Source organism: Dendropsophus ebraccatus, chromosome 15 (genome assembly GCF_027789765.1).
Source record: "Dendropsophus ebraccatus isolate aDenEbr1 chromosome 15, aDenEbr1.pat, whole genome shotgun sequence".
NCBI classification, from domain to species: domain Eukaryota; kingdom Metazoa; phylum Chordata; class Amphibia; order Anura; family Hylidae; genus Dendropsophus; species Dendropsophus ebraccatus.
The window spans coordinates 59280019-59297628 of NC_091468.1; the positions used below are offsets into that span (position 1 = coordinate 59280019).

At 47.7% G+C, this 17610-nt stretch overlaps 1 protein-coding gene across 13 annotated transcripts in view; it reads left to right on the forward strand.

The window, feature by feature from the left end:
- The window catches only part of DNAH8 (dynein axonemal heavy chain 8), a 176269-nt gene that overhangs the window by 114642 nt on the left and 44017 nt on the right, over nucleotides 1-17610 (forward strand). For 10 of the 13 annotated variants that reach the window (XM_069954878.1, XM_069954875.1, XM_069954872.1 and 7 more), the window contains 4 exons: nucleotides 5926-6053; nucleotides 9037-9208; nucleotides 14734-14889; nucleotides 16193-16348. In XM_069954878.1, the coding sequence (XP_069810979.1) occupies nucleotides 5926-6053; nucleotides 9037-9208; nucleotides 14734-14889; nucleotides 16193-16348 (612 nt within the window). The remainder of the gene's footprint in view (nucleotides 1-5925; nucleotides 6054-9036; nucleotides 9209-14733; nucleotides 14890-16192; nucleotides 16349-17610) is intronic. The other 3 variants (XM_069954880.1, XM_069954882.1, XM_069954883.1) reach the window with 3 other exon arrangements.

Consider the following 17610-nt stretch of genomic DNA (forward strand, 5'->3'; position numbering starts at 1 on the left):
TTTGGAATCTGGGGGGGTCATCCTACCAGGGCACCTAATTACTCCCCTTCCCTGCCTCTTCCCCTCCTGTCTTTCTCCCTCCCTGCCTCTCTCCCTCCCTGCCTCCCTCTCAGAGGCCCTGGGCAAGATGGTCTGTGCGGGCCTCTTTCTTCAGGGAGAGGGGGTGGAGGGAGTCTCTGGAGCTCCTGCCCGCATGCAGCAGCTCCATAGGGGCGACCGGGTGGTTTACCGGGCTCTTCTCCCTTCCTTTCTGCCGGCGGCCGCGTTCTTCAGCGCTCCGCGCCGCCGTCTCGCTGCCGCCGGCCTGCCCATAAATTTAGCCCCCGGCTTCTGCCGGAGCTAGGCCGCATCGGCGCACACGAGTGACGTCACGGGGGCGGAGCGCCCGCCCGTTTTCGGCCCTTCCCGCCGCTAGCTTGTCTCTTATTGGCTACTCCTGTAGCCCCCACCTGCTCCTTCCTGTGCCCCCTCCCTTCCTCCTCTCGTCTCTGCAGCGCAGCAGCTTGTGGCCACCTGCTGTTCTCTCTGCCTGCCAGTACAGCAGCCTCAGCTCCCTGTGCACAGCAGCAGCAGCTCAGAATCCACAGCATCCAGCGTGCTCCAGCATCCAGTGCAGCTCCAGCATCCAGTGCCGCAGCAGCTCCAGGGTCGGGTAGGCTCACCCAGTGGGTGATATTCCCCTCCTCCACTCTCCAGGCTACCAGCCCTAGCTACCATGTCTGGTCCCCGGGACGACCCCCCTAGGCAGCTCGCTCCTGCGGCTGTGGCGACACACTTTGCGTGTGCTCGCTGCAATAAAAAGTTCCCCTGCGGTCAGCCTGGCCCCCTCTCTCTGCTATGCCTTAACCCTAGTGCCACCTCCCAGGAGACCTCCCCTGCAGGTTCAGATGCAGCCTCCCCTGAGTGGGCTAGATCCCTGTCCCAGGCGATCGGTGACCTCTCTAAGCTGTCCCAGGTCATGATCCATGCCATTGAGCGGTTGCCTTCCCAAGCGCCTCCAGCGGCGGGACCCTCCAGGGTATCTCCTGACTCGCCTTCCAGAGGACGGTCTCATAAGAGATCTAGACTCTCTGTCTCACGGTCACCTTCTAGGAGATCTAGACTCTCTGTCTCACGGTCACCTTCTAGGTGTTCCTCAGACCCTTCTCCGGACAGATCCACTGCAGGCGGTTCCGCTTCCCAGCGACCCCTCTCCGCCACCTCGGGGGACCCCTCTGACTCTGCCTCAGAGTCCGACAGGGAGGATCAGCTGGCCTCTGCAGTGCAGGCCTTGATCCGTGCAGTGCGGGACACCTTACATATTGCAGAAGAGTCCCCTTCTACTTCCAGGAGTGAAGTCTCTTTCAGTCGCCATAAGCGACAGCCTTTGGTTTTCCCCAACCATAAGGATTTTGAAGATCTTCTAGCAAAGGAGTGGAATCACCCTGACCGGCGGATTCCATCCTCTAAGCGTGCCGAGGCCTTGTTTCCCTTCTCCCCTGACTTGGTCACTACATGGACAGTGCCCCCCTCTGTGGACCCTCCGGTTTCTCGACTTTCCAAGTCAACTACTCTGCCTCTGGCAGATGGTGCTTCACTCACTGACCCAGTCGACAAGAAAATCGACGCTTTTTCGAAGTCTGTCTTTATTGCGGCCGGTTCGGCCCTACGTCCTACCTTTGCTGCATCCTGGGTCAGCAAGGCTTGTTCCTCTTGGGCCAGGCAGTTAGTCCATGACCTCTCCCTGGACACCCCGCGCGAGGATCTCCTGCCGCTGGCCTCGCAGATTCTGCATGCGTCCAAATACTTGTGCGACGCTTCTCAGGAAGCTGCTCGTTTGTCTGCGCGGTCCCTGGCTAACTCTGTAGCCATCCGACGATCTGTTTGGTTAAAATGCTGGTCAGCTGATGCCGCCTCCAAGAAGGCTCTGACCTCTCTTCCCTTTGCAGGGAACAGACTTTTTGGGGAGCGGCTTGATAAAATAATCTCGGACGCTACAGGGGGGAAGAGTTCCTTGCTCCCTCAAAACCGGTCCCGGCGCCCTCAGCCTCACAGGCGTTCCAGCCGTTTCCGCTCCTTTGAGCCTCCGGCGCGTCGTCGCCCGGCTAAGGATGCGCCTCCAGCTCCTTCTAGGAAGCCCTCTTTCAAACCCCGCCCCTCCTGGCAGCCCCGTTCTCGCCCTTCTAAAGGTCCTGCCCCCAAGTCTTCTTCTTTTTGATGGTCCTTTCCCTGTCGGGTCTCTCCCTCAAGTAGGGGGTCGTCTGCTCTCCTTCAAGGAGATTTGGCTCGCCCATGTGCCCGATGTGTGGGTACGGGAGGTGGTGTCTTCAGGATACAAAATCGAGTTCGCGTCCATGCCGCCTCCTCGCTTTTTTCCGTCAAATCTCCCACGCTCTTCGGCGCGGCTTTCCGAGCTTTTTCGGGCGGTTCAGAATCTCCTAGCTCAAGGAGTTGTGGTCCCAGTTCCTCCCTCCGAGCATTTCCAGGGATTCTATTCCAATCTGTTCACAGTCCCCAAAAAGGACGGCTCGGTCCGTCCTATCCTGGATTTGAAACGGCTGAACAGGTTCGTTCGCCTTCGGCGGTTCCGCATGGAATCCTTGCGGTCGGTGGTCGCGTCTCTAGAGCAGGACGAATTTCTTGCATCTATAGACATCCGCGACGCCTATCTGCATGTTCCCATCGCAGCCAGTCATCAACGTTTCCTACGTTTCGCCGTCGGTTCTGGACATTTCCAGTTCGTTGCCCTGCCCTTCGGGCTCGCCACGGCGCCTCGGGTCTTTACAAAGATCCTTGCACCTTTGATGGCTCTGCTTCGGTCAAAGGGGGTGGCTGTCCTGCCATACCTGGACGACCTCTTGGTAAAGGGCCGCTCCAAACAGGACACTTTGTCCAGCCTCCAGATCACACTCGATCTCTTGACCAATTTCGGTTGGGTGATCAATTACCGAAAATTTTCCCTACTTCCCTCCCGCTCTATGGAGTTTCTCGGGATGCTATTCAACACCGAGACGGCCCGTGTCCTCCTTCCTCCCAACAAAGTTGCCTCCCTGCGCTCGGCAGTCTCTCTGCTCCGCTCGGGCGCCCCCTGTTCGATTCGCCTTTGCATGCGAGTCCTGGGCAAGATGGTCTCCTCCTTCGAGGCGATCCCCTTCGCTCAGTTTCATTCGCGCCCTCTGCAGCGGGCGATTCTGTCTCAATGGGACAGGTCCCCTCTGTCTCTCCACAAGAAGATCCTCCTGTCCCCTGCTGTTCGCAGGGAGCTTCTTTGGTGGTTGACGTCTCCGGTGGTCCTCCTCGGCCGCTCGTTCCTCCCCCTCAATTGGCTGGTCGTCTCTACGGATGCCAGCCTGTCCGGGTGGGGGGCTGTCTTCGGGAGCCACACAGCTCAGGGCTCTTGGTCGCCGATGGAGGCTCGGCTTCACATCAATATCCTGGAGCTCCGGGCCATCTTTCTCGCCCTGTCTCAGTGGACCGATCTCCTGAGGGGTTACCCGGTCCGTGTTCAGACCGACAACGTCACCGCCGTTGCTTATCTGAACCGTCAAGGCGGCACCAGGAGCCGCTCTGTCATGACCGAGGCCGCTCGCATTCTCCATTGGGCGGAGCGTTTTGTTCCAGCCCTCTCGGCAGTCCACATTCCCGGGGTGGACAACTGGGCGGCGGACTACCTCAGCCGCGAAAGACTGGATCAGGGCGAATGGGCTCTACATCCCGAGGTGTTTCTTCAAATCTGCCGGCGGTGGGGATTCCCAGACGTAGATCTCTTCGCCTCCAGGCTGAACCACAAACTCCCCATCTATGTGACTCGAGCCCGGGATCCTTGCGCGTTCGCGGTCGACGCCTTGGTGACCCCATGGGAGCAGTTCTCCCTGGTTTACGCCTTTCCTCCTCTGCCCATTCTCCCACGAGTCCTGAAGCGCTTCAAGGCCCTCGGCGTTTCCGCCATTCTTGTCGCTCCAGACTGGCCGCGCCGATCCTGGTACGCCGACGTAGTGCACCTCCTGGCCGACGCCCCCTGGCGACTTCCCCTGCGGGACGACCTCCTTTCACAAGGGCCAATATTCCACCCCAATTTACCTCAGCTGAGTTTAACGGCGTGGCTGTTGAAGCCGCGGTATTGAGGTTTCGTGGGTTCTCGGAACCAGTCATCCAAACCATGCTTAAGGCCCGTAAGCCTCAATCAGCTCGGATCTACCATCGCGTGTGGAAGGCCTTCTTTTCTTGGTGCGAACAGAATAATTTTCACCCCTTGGTGTGTTCCACGCCCAAGATTCTTTCCTTTTTACAATCCGGGCTGGATAAAGGCCTCAGTCATTCCACCTTGCGTTCGCAGATTTCCGCCCTGTCTGTTCTTTTTCAGCGGGCTCTGGCTTTCCGCCCTCAGGTGAAGACCTTTCTTCAGGGGGTGGTCCATTTGGCCCCTCCTTTTCGACAGCCTTTAGAGCCCTGGGATCTTAATTTAGTCCTCGAGGTTCTACAAGGTCCTCCCTTTGAGCCTCTTTGTGAGGTGTCTCTTTGTTTCCTTTCTTGGAAAGTCGCCTTCCTGGTGGCGATTACCTCCATCCGTAGGGTGTCTGAACTGGCAGCGCTCTCTTGTCGCTCCCCTTATCTGGTCCTTCACGAGGACAAGGTGGTGCTTCGTCCTCTTCCTTCCTTCCTGCCGAAGGTCGTGTCTGCATTCCACCTTAATGAGGACATCATTCTCCCCTCTTTTTGCCCTGCGCCCTCCCATCCTAGGGAACGGTCCCTGCATTGTTTGGACCTTGTCCGGGCCATACGGATCTACTTGTCCGTCACTGCTTCCTTTCGCCGCTCGGATTCCTTGTTTGTGGTCCCGTCGGGTCCGCGCAAGGGACTGGCGGCTTCCAAGACCACCATTGGGCGTTGGATCAAGGCAGCCATCGCAGAGGCCTACCGCGTTCGTGGCAGGGCTCCTCCCTTTCGGGTCACCGCTCATTCTACTCGGGCTGTGGGGGCCTCTTGGGCGGTCCGCCATCAGGCTTCAGTGTCCCAGGTCTGCAAGGCCGCCACCTGGTCTTCAGTCCACACTTTTTCAAAGTTTTATCAGGTCCATATCCTGGCTTCCTCTGACGCCAGTCTGGGCCGCAAGGTTCTACAGGCCGCTGTGCGTTAGGCGGGCCGCATGGGGATTGTAATCTTCTTTCCCCACCCTCTGGGACTGCTTTTGTACGTCCCACTGGTGCTGTGTCCCCCAATGACAGGCACAAGAAAAGAGGATTTTTTTGTACTCACCGTAAAATCCCTTTCTTGTGGCTTCATTGGGGGACATAGCTCCCACCCTGTTTGAGGTTGTGCTCCCGGGGCTTGTTCTGTTCTTGGGGTTTTCGTTCCCGGGACCAGTCTGTTTTTTTGCCTGTTTTTTGTTACTATTTTCTACTGCTTGTGACTAAACTGAGTTAGCCTGGTGCCTGTAGGAGGGGTATAGCCTGCCAGGCGGAGTCACTTCTTCTTCTGTCTAGTGTCGCCTCCTAGTGGCAGTAGCCTATACCCACTGGTGCTGTGTCCCCCAATGAAGCCACAAGAAAGGGATTTTACGGTGAGTACAAAAAAATCCTCTTATATTGTGATTATTCAGACTTTATGCCCATAGTTGTTGTTTTGTATCTATCTTATTGATGGGTTGTTCTGACTTTTTGGTAGAGTGACACCCAGGGGTGCAGCGTGATATTGTGCATTTTATACTATTATAGGGTTACCAATTCCCTCTATCGTGAGCCTTTTTTATGTATATATACCGTTAGTATGACTAGGATCCACTGCCAATCCCTGTCTTCCATGTTCCCACTGTGCCGTGTGTCTGTATTAAGCACAGATGCCATGTTTTTCCGAGAACTAAGATTATATGATCCAGTGTCCGTTCTTGTGCTAATGCGCATGCGCAAAAGTATTATAACAAAATATGTTACTGATTTATTTCTCTAGAATCTTCTTAGTAAGTCAGAACTTTGCCGGAAGAAAATAGAAGCTGCATCAGACCTTATTGAAGGACTCAGTGGAGAGAAGGCTAGGTGGACCGAGCAAAGCAAAGTAATGAAAGCTCAGGTGGACAGGTAGAGTCTGCACTCTTATTAATATAAGGGGCTGCTAACATTTTACTGACACGTTGATCTGCAGAGTACACCTATTGCTACAAAGAAAAATCCTAATCCCTAACAAGGCAGCTGTTGATAGTATAGCATCCTAAAATACTATGTAGTGTATGTAGCGTGCAAATTTTTGCCTTGAACTCCTATCCACCCATCTGCATAATATGTTGTCTATGGGCTCTTCTTTATGTGAGAAATAGAGAAAGTGAGAGGAGCGAGAAGGAGGGAGAATAGGAAGAGGGCAGGAAGAAGAGCGGTAAAAGAAAGAGGGAAATGGGGGGGGCACAAGGGGATCGTTGTGCTGATACTGAATTTTTGTAGAAGAGCCAGTAAGCATCATGGATGTTGCTCAATTTGCTGGGGACAATCTGAGAAGCTCCTTGAATGCCACAGTCTCTTAAAAAACTGCATCCAGGAGAACCATGTACAAATGCAGCAATTGGGAGAGTCCTGTAGGCTCGAAGTCACATCCTCCATGTGCATGACATTTTCAGGGGGAGGATCTTGATTAATTTCCAAATAAAGAGGTATGCATGCCCTGGCTGCCATCACCAAAAGCTCAACAGGGAGCCCTCATAGACTTTAAGAGACAAATCGCAATGTTGAATAAGGAAAATTGCCGAGCCCATCGGTCAGTGACCGCTTAAATTGATGGGTCACCTCTATGCAGAATGGAATAAGACGTGAGCATCCCCAGAATGTATGCAAGAATGTGCCCTCTTCGGTACCACACCTTCAGCATGTTGGATTTACCTCTTTGCTGAGTGCTTGTAGGTGTGAGGGTACCCTGTACTATCTAGAGAGAATTTTATAGCCTGCTTCTTGAAAACAAGAACTAATGGAAGACTTATGTTTGAGTGTGAAAATCCTGGTATGTTGCTAAGGAGTGAGGGGAATAATGAGGTTGGACTCCCATTTCAAAATAAAATCCAGTGGCGGCTCCTTAGGAAGAGTGGGACACATTGGTTCCTCACTAGTGTACAAAGACTCAAACAGAATCAGTGATATTATAAATTAAGTGAGGTTCCACCTAGAAGAGAGGAAGTGGTGCAACTGGGCAACTCTCCAGAGGCCCAGCGGGTGAGGTTCTGTAACTGCCAAAAGTGAGGAGACAGAATGCCATGTTGTGTTGGAGAGAAAGTATTGGGCCCGAAAGACACCAGCCTGGACAAGGCTCACTTTGTCCCAGAATGGCAATCAGTCATTGAAGTCAATGGAAGGAGACATTGTGAGAGAGTGAGCATGCCTGAGTGTCAGATGTATGCAGAAATTTTGACCCGGAAAGTGGGGTCTAATTGGGGGGGGGGGGCGCTGATAGCTAAGGCCCCTAACAATCTCAAGGACGAGGTTCTGAATCATTGCTTTGTTTTGAGCAGCAAGCTGCGCATGCGCACTGCCACTACGGCAGTTTCAGTGGCACAGCAGTGGCACACAGGTATGACTCGCCAACAATTCAGGGCCCAATTCTTGAGACTGTGGAAAGTCCCAGTGGTTGGACTGCCTTTGTTCTAGCTCGGAGTAGTGTTTTAACTCAGATCACCACTTTAAAATCACTCTACAAAGGGCAGATATGTTACAGAAATATCTGTAACAGAAAAATCATTCCCCAAATGCTTTGGTTTTGCAGCGAGCGCATAGATTTCAGAAACTTGCATGTGAATATACTCTTTAATAATTGTGTGGTATGTAAATATCTTAAGAAAAGGATCTTCTAACCTCTCTCTGAGTTAGTAGCCAATGTATTCTCCTGAGGTCACAGGATGATGCAGAGACAGAGCCTCTGTGAGGATGTTAATATTCATTGGACATATAATCCAATTGCTGTTGGTAATTGCTGCAAGGAGGTTATATGTTGCACTGCCCTGGCCTAGACTGCCTCACTGCCCTGTAAATCCCTTGCTACTCTGAGCCAAATGAAAAGGACTCGGCTCTATGTAAGGGTAATTCTGCCTGACTTGAGGAATGACCTGACGACTGGTTATTACAGGAGCCTCCACATTTATCTATATACAGAAGTCTAATGTGCAGGTAATAATTACTTTTAATAAATACAATAATAAGGTTCCAATAATTTGTCCTATGCATGAATGCTAAGGTAACAGATTATGAGAACTACTGATGTATCAGAATTTAGTTGCCACTGATCTGACTTCTAGTCCTTGCCAACCCACCACCACAATGAAGATGTCAGCACCACCAACAATGATGACGTCATTCTGATGAAGGAGATGACACCACTGAACTTTATACTTAATGCTGCTTCTATTACACAGTATCCTGAATGATTTCACAAATCTGGGAGAAATAATCATAAGGCTACGGCTACATATACGGCAATAATACATTGGTATTTCATAGCTAATAATGATATCTAATGACGAGACCTGATAGCAACTTATGTGGGTTTTGTTTTTGTTTTTTTTACAGCCATACTGTACCTCTAAGACTAGGTTCATACTTCGTTTTTGCAGTCTGTTTAACATATCCGTTTTATGGGGGGGAAAAAAAGATAGATACATGTGCCATCCATTATAATAGAAAGAATAAGGATATAAAGAAAATGGGTCGAAATGAATGTTTTTTTCAAGTGTAAACAAAAACACGGTTGACCGCGTTTTTCTATAAATTAAAAGTAACTATTTAAGATGGATCTTAACAAAGTCCTACAACAGCAGGTCTCAGACAAACTGCACAAATATTTTAGTCACGCAACTTAAGATTTGTGGCATGACCAAAGTCACCATCTATGCCTTGTGCTGTTGATGCGGCCATGGTTTCCTTTGCTTTGCCACTGATCCTAGGAGTTAACACCCTGTTGATTTTCAACAGTACCAGACAACATCATTGGCCAATGTTTATACCCTCTGTTGGATAAGCAGAATTTCCTGAGCATTGTTTTTCACTTTAAAGAACTTTACCTGATTGTCTTATAACTTTATTCTTCTAGGCTTGCTGGTGATGTCCTTGTAGTGGCTGCTTTCCTCTCATACTGCGGACCTTTTAATCAGTCATTCAGGAGTCTTCTCCTAAAAGATGTGTGGATAAAGGAAATCCGAAGCAGGAACATCCCATTGTCAGAAAACCTGAGTGTAGTGTCCATGTTAGTTGAGCAGCCGACGGTAAGAAGAGAGTATAATGCAGTTTCTAATCCAAGAGAATGTAATGTTTATAGGACAGATGACAGGCAGGGGGCAGTGTGACACCAGGCTTCTTTACTGGAATCAGAGCAGGACATTGTATGCTGGATGTCACCTCCAACATCTGTATTTAATATATAAACGATAGGATGTCACGCACCAGATACATATACATATACACTGCAGTGCCCTGTGTGGGCTGTATGTATTGTGTGGGTTGTATACAGTTTATGGTGTTGCTTCTAATTTGCTCGGTCCTGTCCATGTACTATTTATTGTAAGGAAGCAATGTTAGAACTGACAATTACCTTTCTCCATGCTGTGATACAGCCATTCATGCACTTATTTACCCATAAAATGTAAAACTTTCAAAAGTAACAATTCTCACACCTGCAGTTGGGGAGAAGTAAGGCACTATTTGAGTATAGTATTGGCAGTTCTGTGTTAGCAAAGACCTCAGAAAAGAAGAATTTAGGAGAGGTGATTTCTGACACCTCAAAATGATTCACCAGTTAAACCAGGCAGTAGGGAAAGCTAATCGTATGCTGGGCTTTGTAGCTAGGGGTATAACTAGTAGAAAGAGGAGATTGTGATCCTGCTGTATAGCGCTATAGTGAGACCAAATCTGAAATACTGAGGGAAATTTAACAAAGGGTGTAAAGTTTAGACTAGTGGAAACAGCAGGCCCACAGCAACCAATCACAGCTCCTCTTTGGGCAGTTTGCACCAGTCTAAACTTTACACCCTTTGATAAATCTCCTCCATTGGGGGAGATTTATGAAAGCGTGTAAATATACACCTGGTGTAAACTGCCCGCAGCAACCAATCACAGATCAGCTTTCAACTCTGGTAAAATATAAGAGGAGCTGTGATTGGTTGCTGTGGGCAGTTTACACCAGGTGTTGTTTACACCCTTTCATAAATCTCCCCTACTGTGTCCAATTTTGGAGACATCACCTATAAAAATATATATTTGTTAACAGGTGCAAAGACGAGCTACAAAAATAGTGGACGGTCTCAAGCATAGCTAGGAAAGCTTTAAGTCACCCCTATCATTTACAAAAAACTTTGGCCATGAAAATTTTTTTGATTGGTCAGTGACCCCCACCAATCAGGATAATGAGCAGTGATACGCACACAATGGCGTGTTTCACTGTCCTGCCTTCAATCACAGACAGCTGGGGAGTCCCTGTGACATAATCTAGAATAATTTTCCAACAGCACTTGTTACGGTGCGTTTACACAGAAAGATTTATCTGACAGATTCGGCGTAATGTGGCGTAATGTGGCGAACAATAGAATGTGCGCGTCTGCAAGCGGGGGCAAGCTGCGGAATCCGCTGGGATTCCGTAGTGTGCACATACCCTAATGATCTTGGTGATTAATTAAATGGTTGAAGCTTTTCACCTATAGATGTTAATAACACTGTCCATTTAAGGAGACTCTGTCAGTAGGTTTATGTTGTCCTATCTCAGTAGCATATTTTGTCCTATCTGAGTAGCATAAACTAGTGACAGAGAAGCTGAGCAGAATGATCTATCACATTGTTTTTTGCAGCCTCTCCATTATGTGCATGAGCCCAGTAGTCCTGTATATTCATGAGAAACAGAAAACTCCGCCCACCAGCTGCTGATTGGCAGTTATCTATTTATGCTGTGTATAGGCAGTCAACTGTCAATCAGCAGCTGGAGTGTGGCAAGAATCCTGTTCTCCTGCATATTAGGAGAACGGATGAACAGAATGATGTAAGTAATACACTGATCTGTTCAGCATGTCTGCCACTAGTTTATGCTGTCTTCATTTAAGGCGGTATATACCTAGTGACAGATTCCCTTTAAGGAAGTAAGTCTGTGTTGTGTGGAGGATAGAAAGGGATGATTAAAAGCATTAAATATGTTAAAGAGAGGCACATGTGGTGGTCCTGCCCAAACCCGGTAAAGACCCCAAATACTGCAAAAATTATCGCCCTATCTCCCTTATCAACTGTGATCTTAAACTTTATGCCAAGGTGTTGGCCACCCGGTTGAGTCTCCTCATCCCCAAAATCATTCATGTTGACCAGGTCGGTTTTGTTCCTGGCAGGGAGGTAAGGGACAATACCCTTAGGACACTTTCGCTGCTGTCGTGGGCTGCCCGCACGGGATCCCCTTTGTGCTTACTCTCTGTGGACGCTGAAAAAGCTTTCGATAGAGTGCATTGGGGGTTCCTGCGGTCGGTCCTGACGGGTGTGGGGCTGGGTCCGCATTTTGTGGATAGGATTATGGCGTTGTACTCCTGCCCATCAGCCCGTGTACGGGCCAATGGCATACTCTCTAGTTCATTTGAGATCCACAATGGTACACGCCAGGGTTGTCCCTTGTCTCCCATGCTTTATATCCTCACAATGGAACAACTGGCTGTGACCCTGCGACAGAATCCTGCAATCAAAGGGGCGGTACTTGGGCAGGACCATCACAAATTGGCACTCTATGCAGATGATCTTCTCCTGTACATATTCTCTCCCATCACCTCCCTCCCCTCCGTTCTTCAGGAATTCCAGCGGTTTGGTGACCTCAGTAATTTTAAGGTCAACCTGTCCAAAACTGAGGGTCTCAACATTTCAATCCCACAGGAGATGTTTGGCGCGGTCAGGGCTTCCTTTCCTTTTCAGTGGCACGAGGATTCTATTGTCTATTTAGGTGTTAGAATCCCTTCTGCTCTTAGCTCTCTCTTCGCTTTGAATTATACCCCCATGCTGAACAAGGTTCTCTCAGAAATGACCTCTTACTTTTTGAAACCAGCTTCCTGGTTTGGGCGGATGGCTATTGTAAAAATGGACATTCTCCCTAAACTGTTGTACATCTTCCAGACTGTGCCTATCGTTGTGTCGGTGGCCTTCTTCAGGACTCTACGCCGCTCTGTCTCAAAATTCGTTTGGGGCAAGAGCAAACCACGGATTAAATATACGACCCTCACGCAGTCCAGATCCTTGGGTGGCATGGGTCTTCCTGACTTGCATTTCTATCACGAGGCGGTGGTTCTGCGTGGGGTCCTGGACTGGGCGCACTGTAGAGGTCTGAAGAGATGGGTCGACCTGATGTTCTCTCTGAGCCCTGTTAGCCCCCCTATCCTTCCCTGGATACCTCCCGGTGACCAGCATGTTTTTTCCAGTCTCCCTTTTCTAATGTCTCATACGCTCTGTGTGTGGGATAGATGGGTCACTAAACATAGGCTGTCCGCTGTTTCTGGGCCACTCTCCCCAATATTTCAGAAACCGACTTTCGAGCCCGGATGGCAGACACATGCGTTTCTGTTGTGGCACCACTCTGCCTGTCCTAGAATACGAGATTGCATGACGGGGGGGACTGTCTCCTCCTTGGCTTCCCTCCAAGCCCAGTCTACAAGAGGTCGGTTGTCCTGGCTGGAATATGGCCAGTTGGTCTCTTTCATCAGGGCTCTCTTCCCATGGGGCACCTACTCCTCAGCGCTCACAGACTTTGATAATCTGGTCATCTCTGCCTCTGCCATCCCGCATTGCATCTCAGTTATCTACCAGATCTTGGTCAGCACCGCTAACCCCGATAGAGCCTCTTTTTTGATAGGTGGGAAGCAGACCTCAACACTTCTTTTGACACACAGTCTGTCCGGGCGATATGTGAGCTGACTCACGGCATCTCCATGGCTACTAAAGCCAAGGAAAAGAATTACAAAATCATCTTGAGGTGGTATTATTGCCTGGTCACTTTGCACAAAATGTTTCCTGAAGCTTCTGACCGCTGCTGGCGATGCCTGACGGACGCTGGTGAAATGCTACACATCTGGTGGGCTTGCCCTGGAATCCGTGACTTTTGGCATAAGGTTTTAGGATTATACAATGCATATTCCGGACAGACTGTCGTCAACTCTCCCCAATTAGCTTTATTGTCTAACCTACCAGGTTCCCTCTCTAAGACCAAAAAGGTACTCTTGCGGCACTTTCTGACAGCTGCCCGCATGGTCATCCCCCGGCATTGGAAAACTCCCCTGGTACCTACCCTGGCAGAATGGATGGGTGAACTCAGAGACCTTGGTAGAATGAAGGAACTTGTGGCTGAGGCCCATAATAGATCCGACAAATTTGAGAAAGTGTGGTTTCCTTGGCGTTTGTTCATGGATTCAGAGGAGTTTCTTGCTCTTATTCGTGAGCCTCTGACATCCGGGGACTGAGTTTCTTTGGCTGACAAGTCAGACTGGCTGTGGTGTCCGCCCCCCCTTCCCCCGTCATCCTCCTCTCTCTCCTCTCTATTTCTGGCTCTTCTTTCTCTTGTCTTTCTTTAGCCTCGCTTTTATGCCTGCATTTCACGTTGCTATTGTTGATATTGCTTCTTTTGGTGTCTTTAGGCGCCTTAAGCGGCATTATGGTATAATTGTTAGTTTCTATACTCATGTTCTTTTATTATAATAGAAAACCGGACGCCATGCGACTTGCAGGTGACAGATTATTGCACGTTATTTGATTTGTATATGTTATTTTTTCATGGTTGCCAATAAAATCAGATTACACATAAATATGTTAAAGAGTTAAATAAAGTTCAGGAGGAAAGTGTTTTAATAAAAAACTAAACATGGAATAAGGGGGCACAATCTGAGGTTATTGGGAAACGATTAGAGGCAACATGAGAAAATATAACTTTACTGAAAGAGTAGAAAATACTTGAAGGAAGTTTCCAGCAGATGTTTTAGGTACATCTACAGTAAGTAAATGTAAACCTGCCTGGGATAAACATATATCTATATTAAGATAGTGAAGGAAATAATATAATGACAACTAGATGAATCAGGGGGTATTTTATACAAGCTGCTGAATACCTGATCCGCCATGTAGGTTTTGTGTAGAGTAATGTTGCGAATGGCCAATTATCTAGTTGATCTTTTATTATAATCTCACCTTATCTTGTACTGAATTGAAAATATGTCAAATAGACTATGCCTAGAATATAGCAACAAACCAGGAATAGAATGGGGGACAATCCAAAATTGTAGCTTTGTTCATTGTGTAGTTGTCGCCGAATCTTCCAATCTTTTTTCAGCTTTGTACAGTGTATTACCCACACAGGGCATTGTCAGCTTTCTCTCTCGGGCCTCTTCATGTACCTTTGCTGCCTCTGTGTCTCCCCGGCTTCTTGCTCACTGTTTTGAATGATCTTTATAACTATAGCTTTTGATGGGTTTGTGGCTTGGTTGTGCCTCAGCATGTGATGATGCTGTTCAGAGCATCCTGGGACATGTGTTTATCGGAGCTACTGCCTAAAGACAGCAATTTCTGCAACTGATGCAGAAACTGCAATATTCTCTTATTCTCTAATCAGCAAGTTAGAGTTGGCTAAAAGAAAATAAACAACATTGTATAATGTAGGTACAGTGATGCAGTGGAAATTATTTCATGCTGAATATTTTTTCTTCTATTTGTGTCACAGGGAGACAATAGCTTTACTTCCCCAACGTGAAAAACGACAGTACTTTTTATGTTGTGTGTCTTGTATTTGTAGGTGAGTAAATGGATCCTTCAGGGTTTACCAGGAGATGATCTTTCTATCCAAAATAGCATAATCATCACTAGAGCAACAAGATATCCTCTCATTATTGACCCACAGTCTCAAGGAAATACATGGATAAAGAACAAGGAGAAAATCAATGAACTTCAGGTCAGTCATTAAAGGAAACCAATCACTGCCAAAATACCCAGGAAGCTATACATACGGTGTAATAAAGCCCCCTGCATTGTTTCCAAACGTGTCACTGACACCTATGAGCTTTGCATATACTCCCCCCTCACCGAAAACAAAGTTTGTAAATTTCCTGTGCTGTATGCAAATTTCCCTCATCTAGTCACATGGGCGTTTCTTAGCGCTCAACAACTAGTCTCGGATGGCGCTCTCTGCGAGCGTCAGTACCCAGGGACGCCCCTCAGGATGTGATTTGGCCTGCGGTACATCACAGTTGGCCAGTCCCTGAGCGCCTCCGCTCCTAGAAAGGCAGAATTGCAGCCAATTCAAGTGTGCCATCCATGATTAGTTCAGCGATGAGGAACGTCCATGTGACAAGTTGAGGGTAATTTACATACAGCGCAGGACAATCACAAACTTTGTTTTCAGATTTGCAAAGCTCGTGCATGCCAGTTACATTTTTGGAAACAATGCAGGGGTCTTCATTATACCATACTTTTTTCTGTATATTTTATTTGTTAAAACAAGAGCATGTTCCAGTATTTCTGGCACAATAACTTAATAGGTGTTATACTCACAGTCTTCTCCTAGGCTGCAGCGTTCTCTTAAATGGTCATTAACCTTTAAATAAACTTTGCATGCATCAATAGTCCAAGTGAATATAAGAAATATTTTATATATTTTAATGGAGCAAGATGCCTATTTCCCTACTTACCAAGCTCTTTTTCCATCTCCCCCACCTCCTAAACTGATAGTTTTCTCTGAAAATCTTTCAAGAGAGATTAGGTTACAGCTGTCCATAGAAATATGTGTAGATAAGGACAAGAATGGAACTGCAGAGGGAGAAAGCTCTATTAGAAACCCAAGAGATAGTCTTTTGACCTCTGTCAGGTAAAGGGAGCTCTTTGTATACATTTGACAAAAGTGCACAATGTACACAAAGTCGTGTGGCCAACAATGATGAAAGGGAAGTGATTCTACGGCCTGGATATAGGGTTTTTTGAGCCATAAAAATTCTATCTACCTAATCAATTGGCAGTTCATTTTCTCTCAAAAATTTTTACAGTTACACAATGCATTGATCCCTCACTGAGGGTGTTGTTTCCAGGTGCAGATACTGCATGCAGACCTAGCCCCACACCGCATGCGGTAGCCAATAAGCACACGATTTGCAGATACCACCATAATTTTCCCATCAAAATCATGCAGCCATTAGCCACCAAGCCACCACATGTGACTAGAATATCATAGTATATTCTAACTCTGTATCACTGTTTTGCAGGTGACCTCACTTAATCATAAATGTTTCCGCACTCACCTAGAGGACTGTCTGTCACTAGGAAGGCCTCTGCTCATTGAAAATATAGGAGAAGAACTCGATCCATCCTTGGATAATATTTTAGAAAAAAACTTCATTAATTCTGGAACATCCTTAAAGGTCTGTTTTGTTTGTTAGCCCTTATTTGCACATGCTATTTTTTCAGTGTTTTCAAATGCTCTTAAAGTAATATTGACCATGAATTTAAAGTGTTTTTTTTCCGTCAAATTTTTAACTAATGCCAGAATCAGACTGGCATTGCCTCATGGGTCTCCCCCCAACCAACGAGCAGCATGCTATATAAAACTATAAACTATCTGCACAGTCTCTACATCTGTAGTCTCACTCACTTATATGACCGCATAGCTGAATGAGTCACTTCTGCTCCCTCTGTGCCCTGTCTCCAGCCTCTTCGTCCATCTCTTCTGCTGCACCACACACAGGGCAGCATTTGCATACTACTTATCACAGCACTATGCATACCACAAAAGGAGTAATAGAAGGGACCCTCCATGAAATGGAAACTGTTACCGCAACAACTACATATGTGTAATGGCCCCAAGCTCCTAATAGTTTCAGATGCTAAGTCTCCATGTAAAGCACTTGTTGTGATCTTACAGCTACAACTCCCAACATATCCTGACAGCAGTAGACTATCTGCATCTGGAAGTTGTAATTTTAAAAGCTCCCATCATGACCTATAGGTCTAAAACACAGCATATGCTAGGAGTAAATGGGATATATGTGTTAGTAAGGGCCGTATTAGACGTCCCAATATCTTAGGTAAGTGAGTACCAATCTGCTAGATCAGCGTTCTCTTGCTGAGACTATTAATCTGCTTAATTATCGTGCAATAGGGGCTGCACAGACATCATTTGCAACGTCCATGCAGCCCTTGCTTTAAAGATGTAAAATAATAGGGATGTGCTTACCTGCCCACATTCCCCTGGTGTCCTTTAGCCATTTTTGGGTTCTCTTGTCACTGCATCTGCAGCTCTTACTTCTGGTCTTCTCTGAAGTGACAGGCCATTCAGCCAATCACTGGCCCAGACGGGACAGCGCCACAGCCAGTGATGGACTGAGCAGCCTGTCATTTCGGAGACTGGTTTGGTAGTGCCAGAAGCGGCTGCAGTGAGCTGGGATTTACAGAAACATGGCAGGAAAACTCCAGGGGAATGTGGGCAGGTAAGTATACATTTATTTTATTTTCTTTACCTCGCATAAGCCGTCTGCGGTAGATCAGCTATTGCATGCAATGATGTATGGGCAGCAGCCTATGATTTTATATGAATTTTATGATTGGTTCCTCGGCTTATTGTTGTCTTTATAACATAGAGCGATATTACCCAAATTGCCCTGATTTAGCAGATAATCCCTCCCTG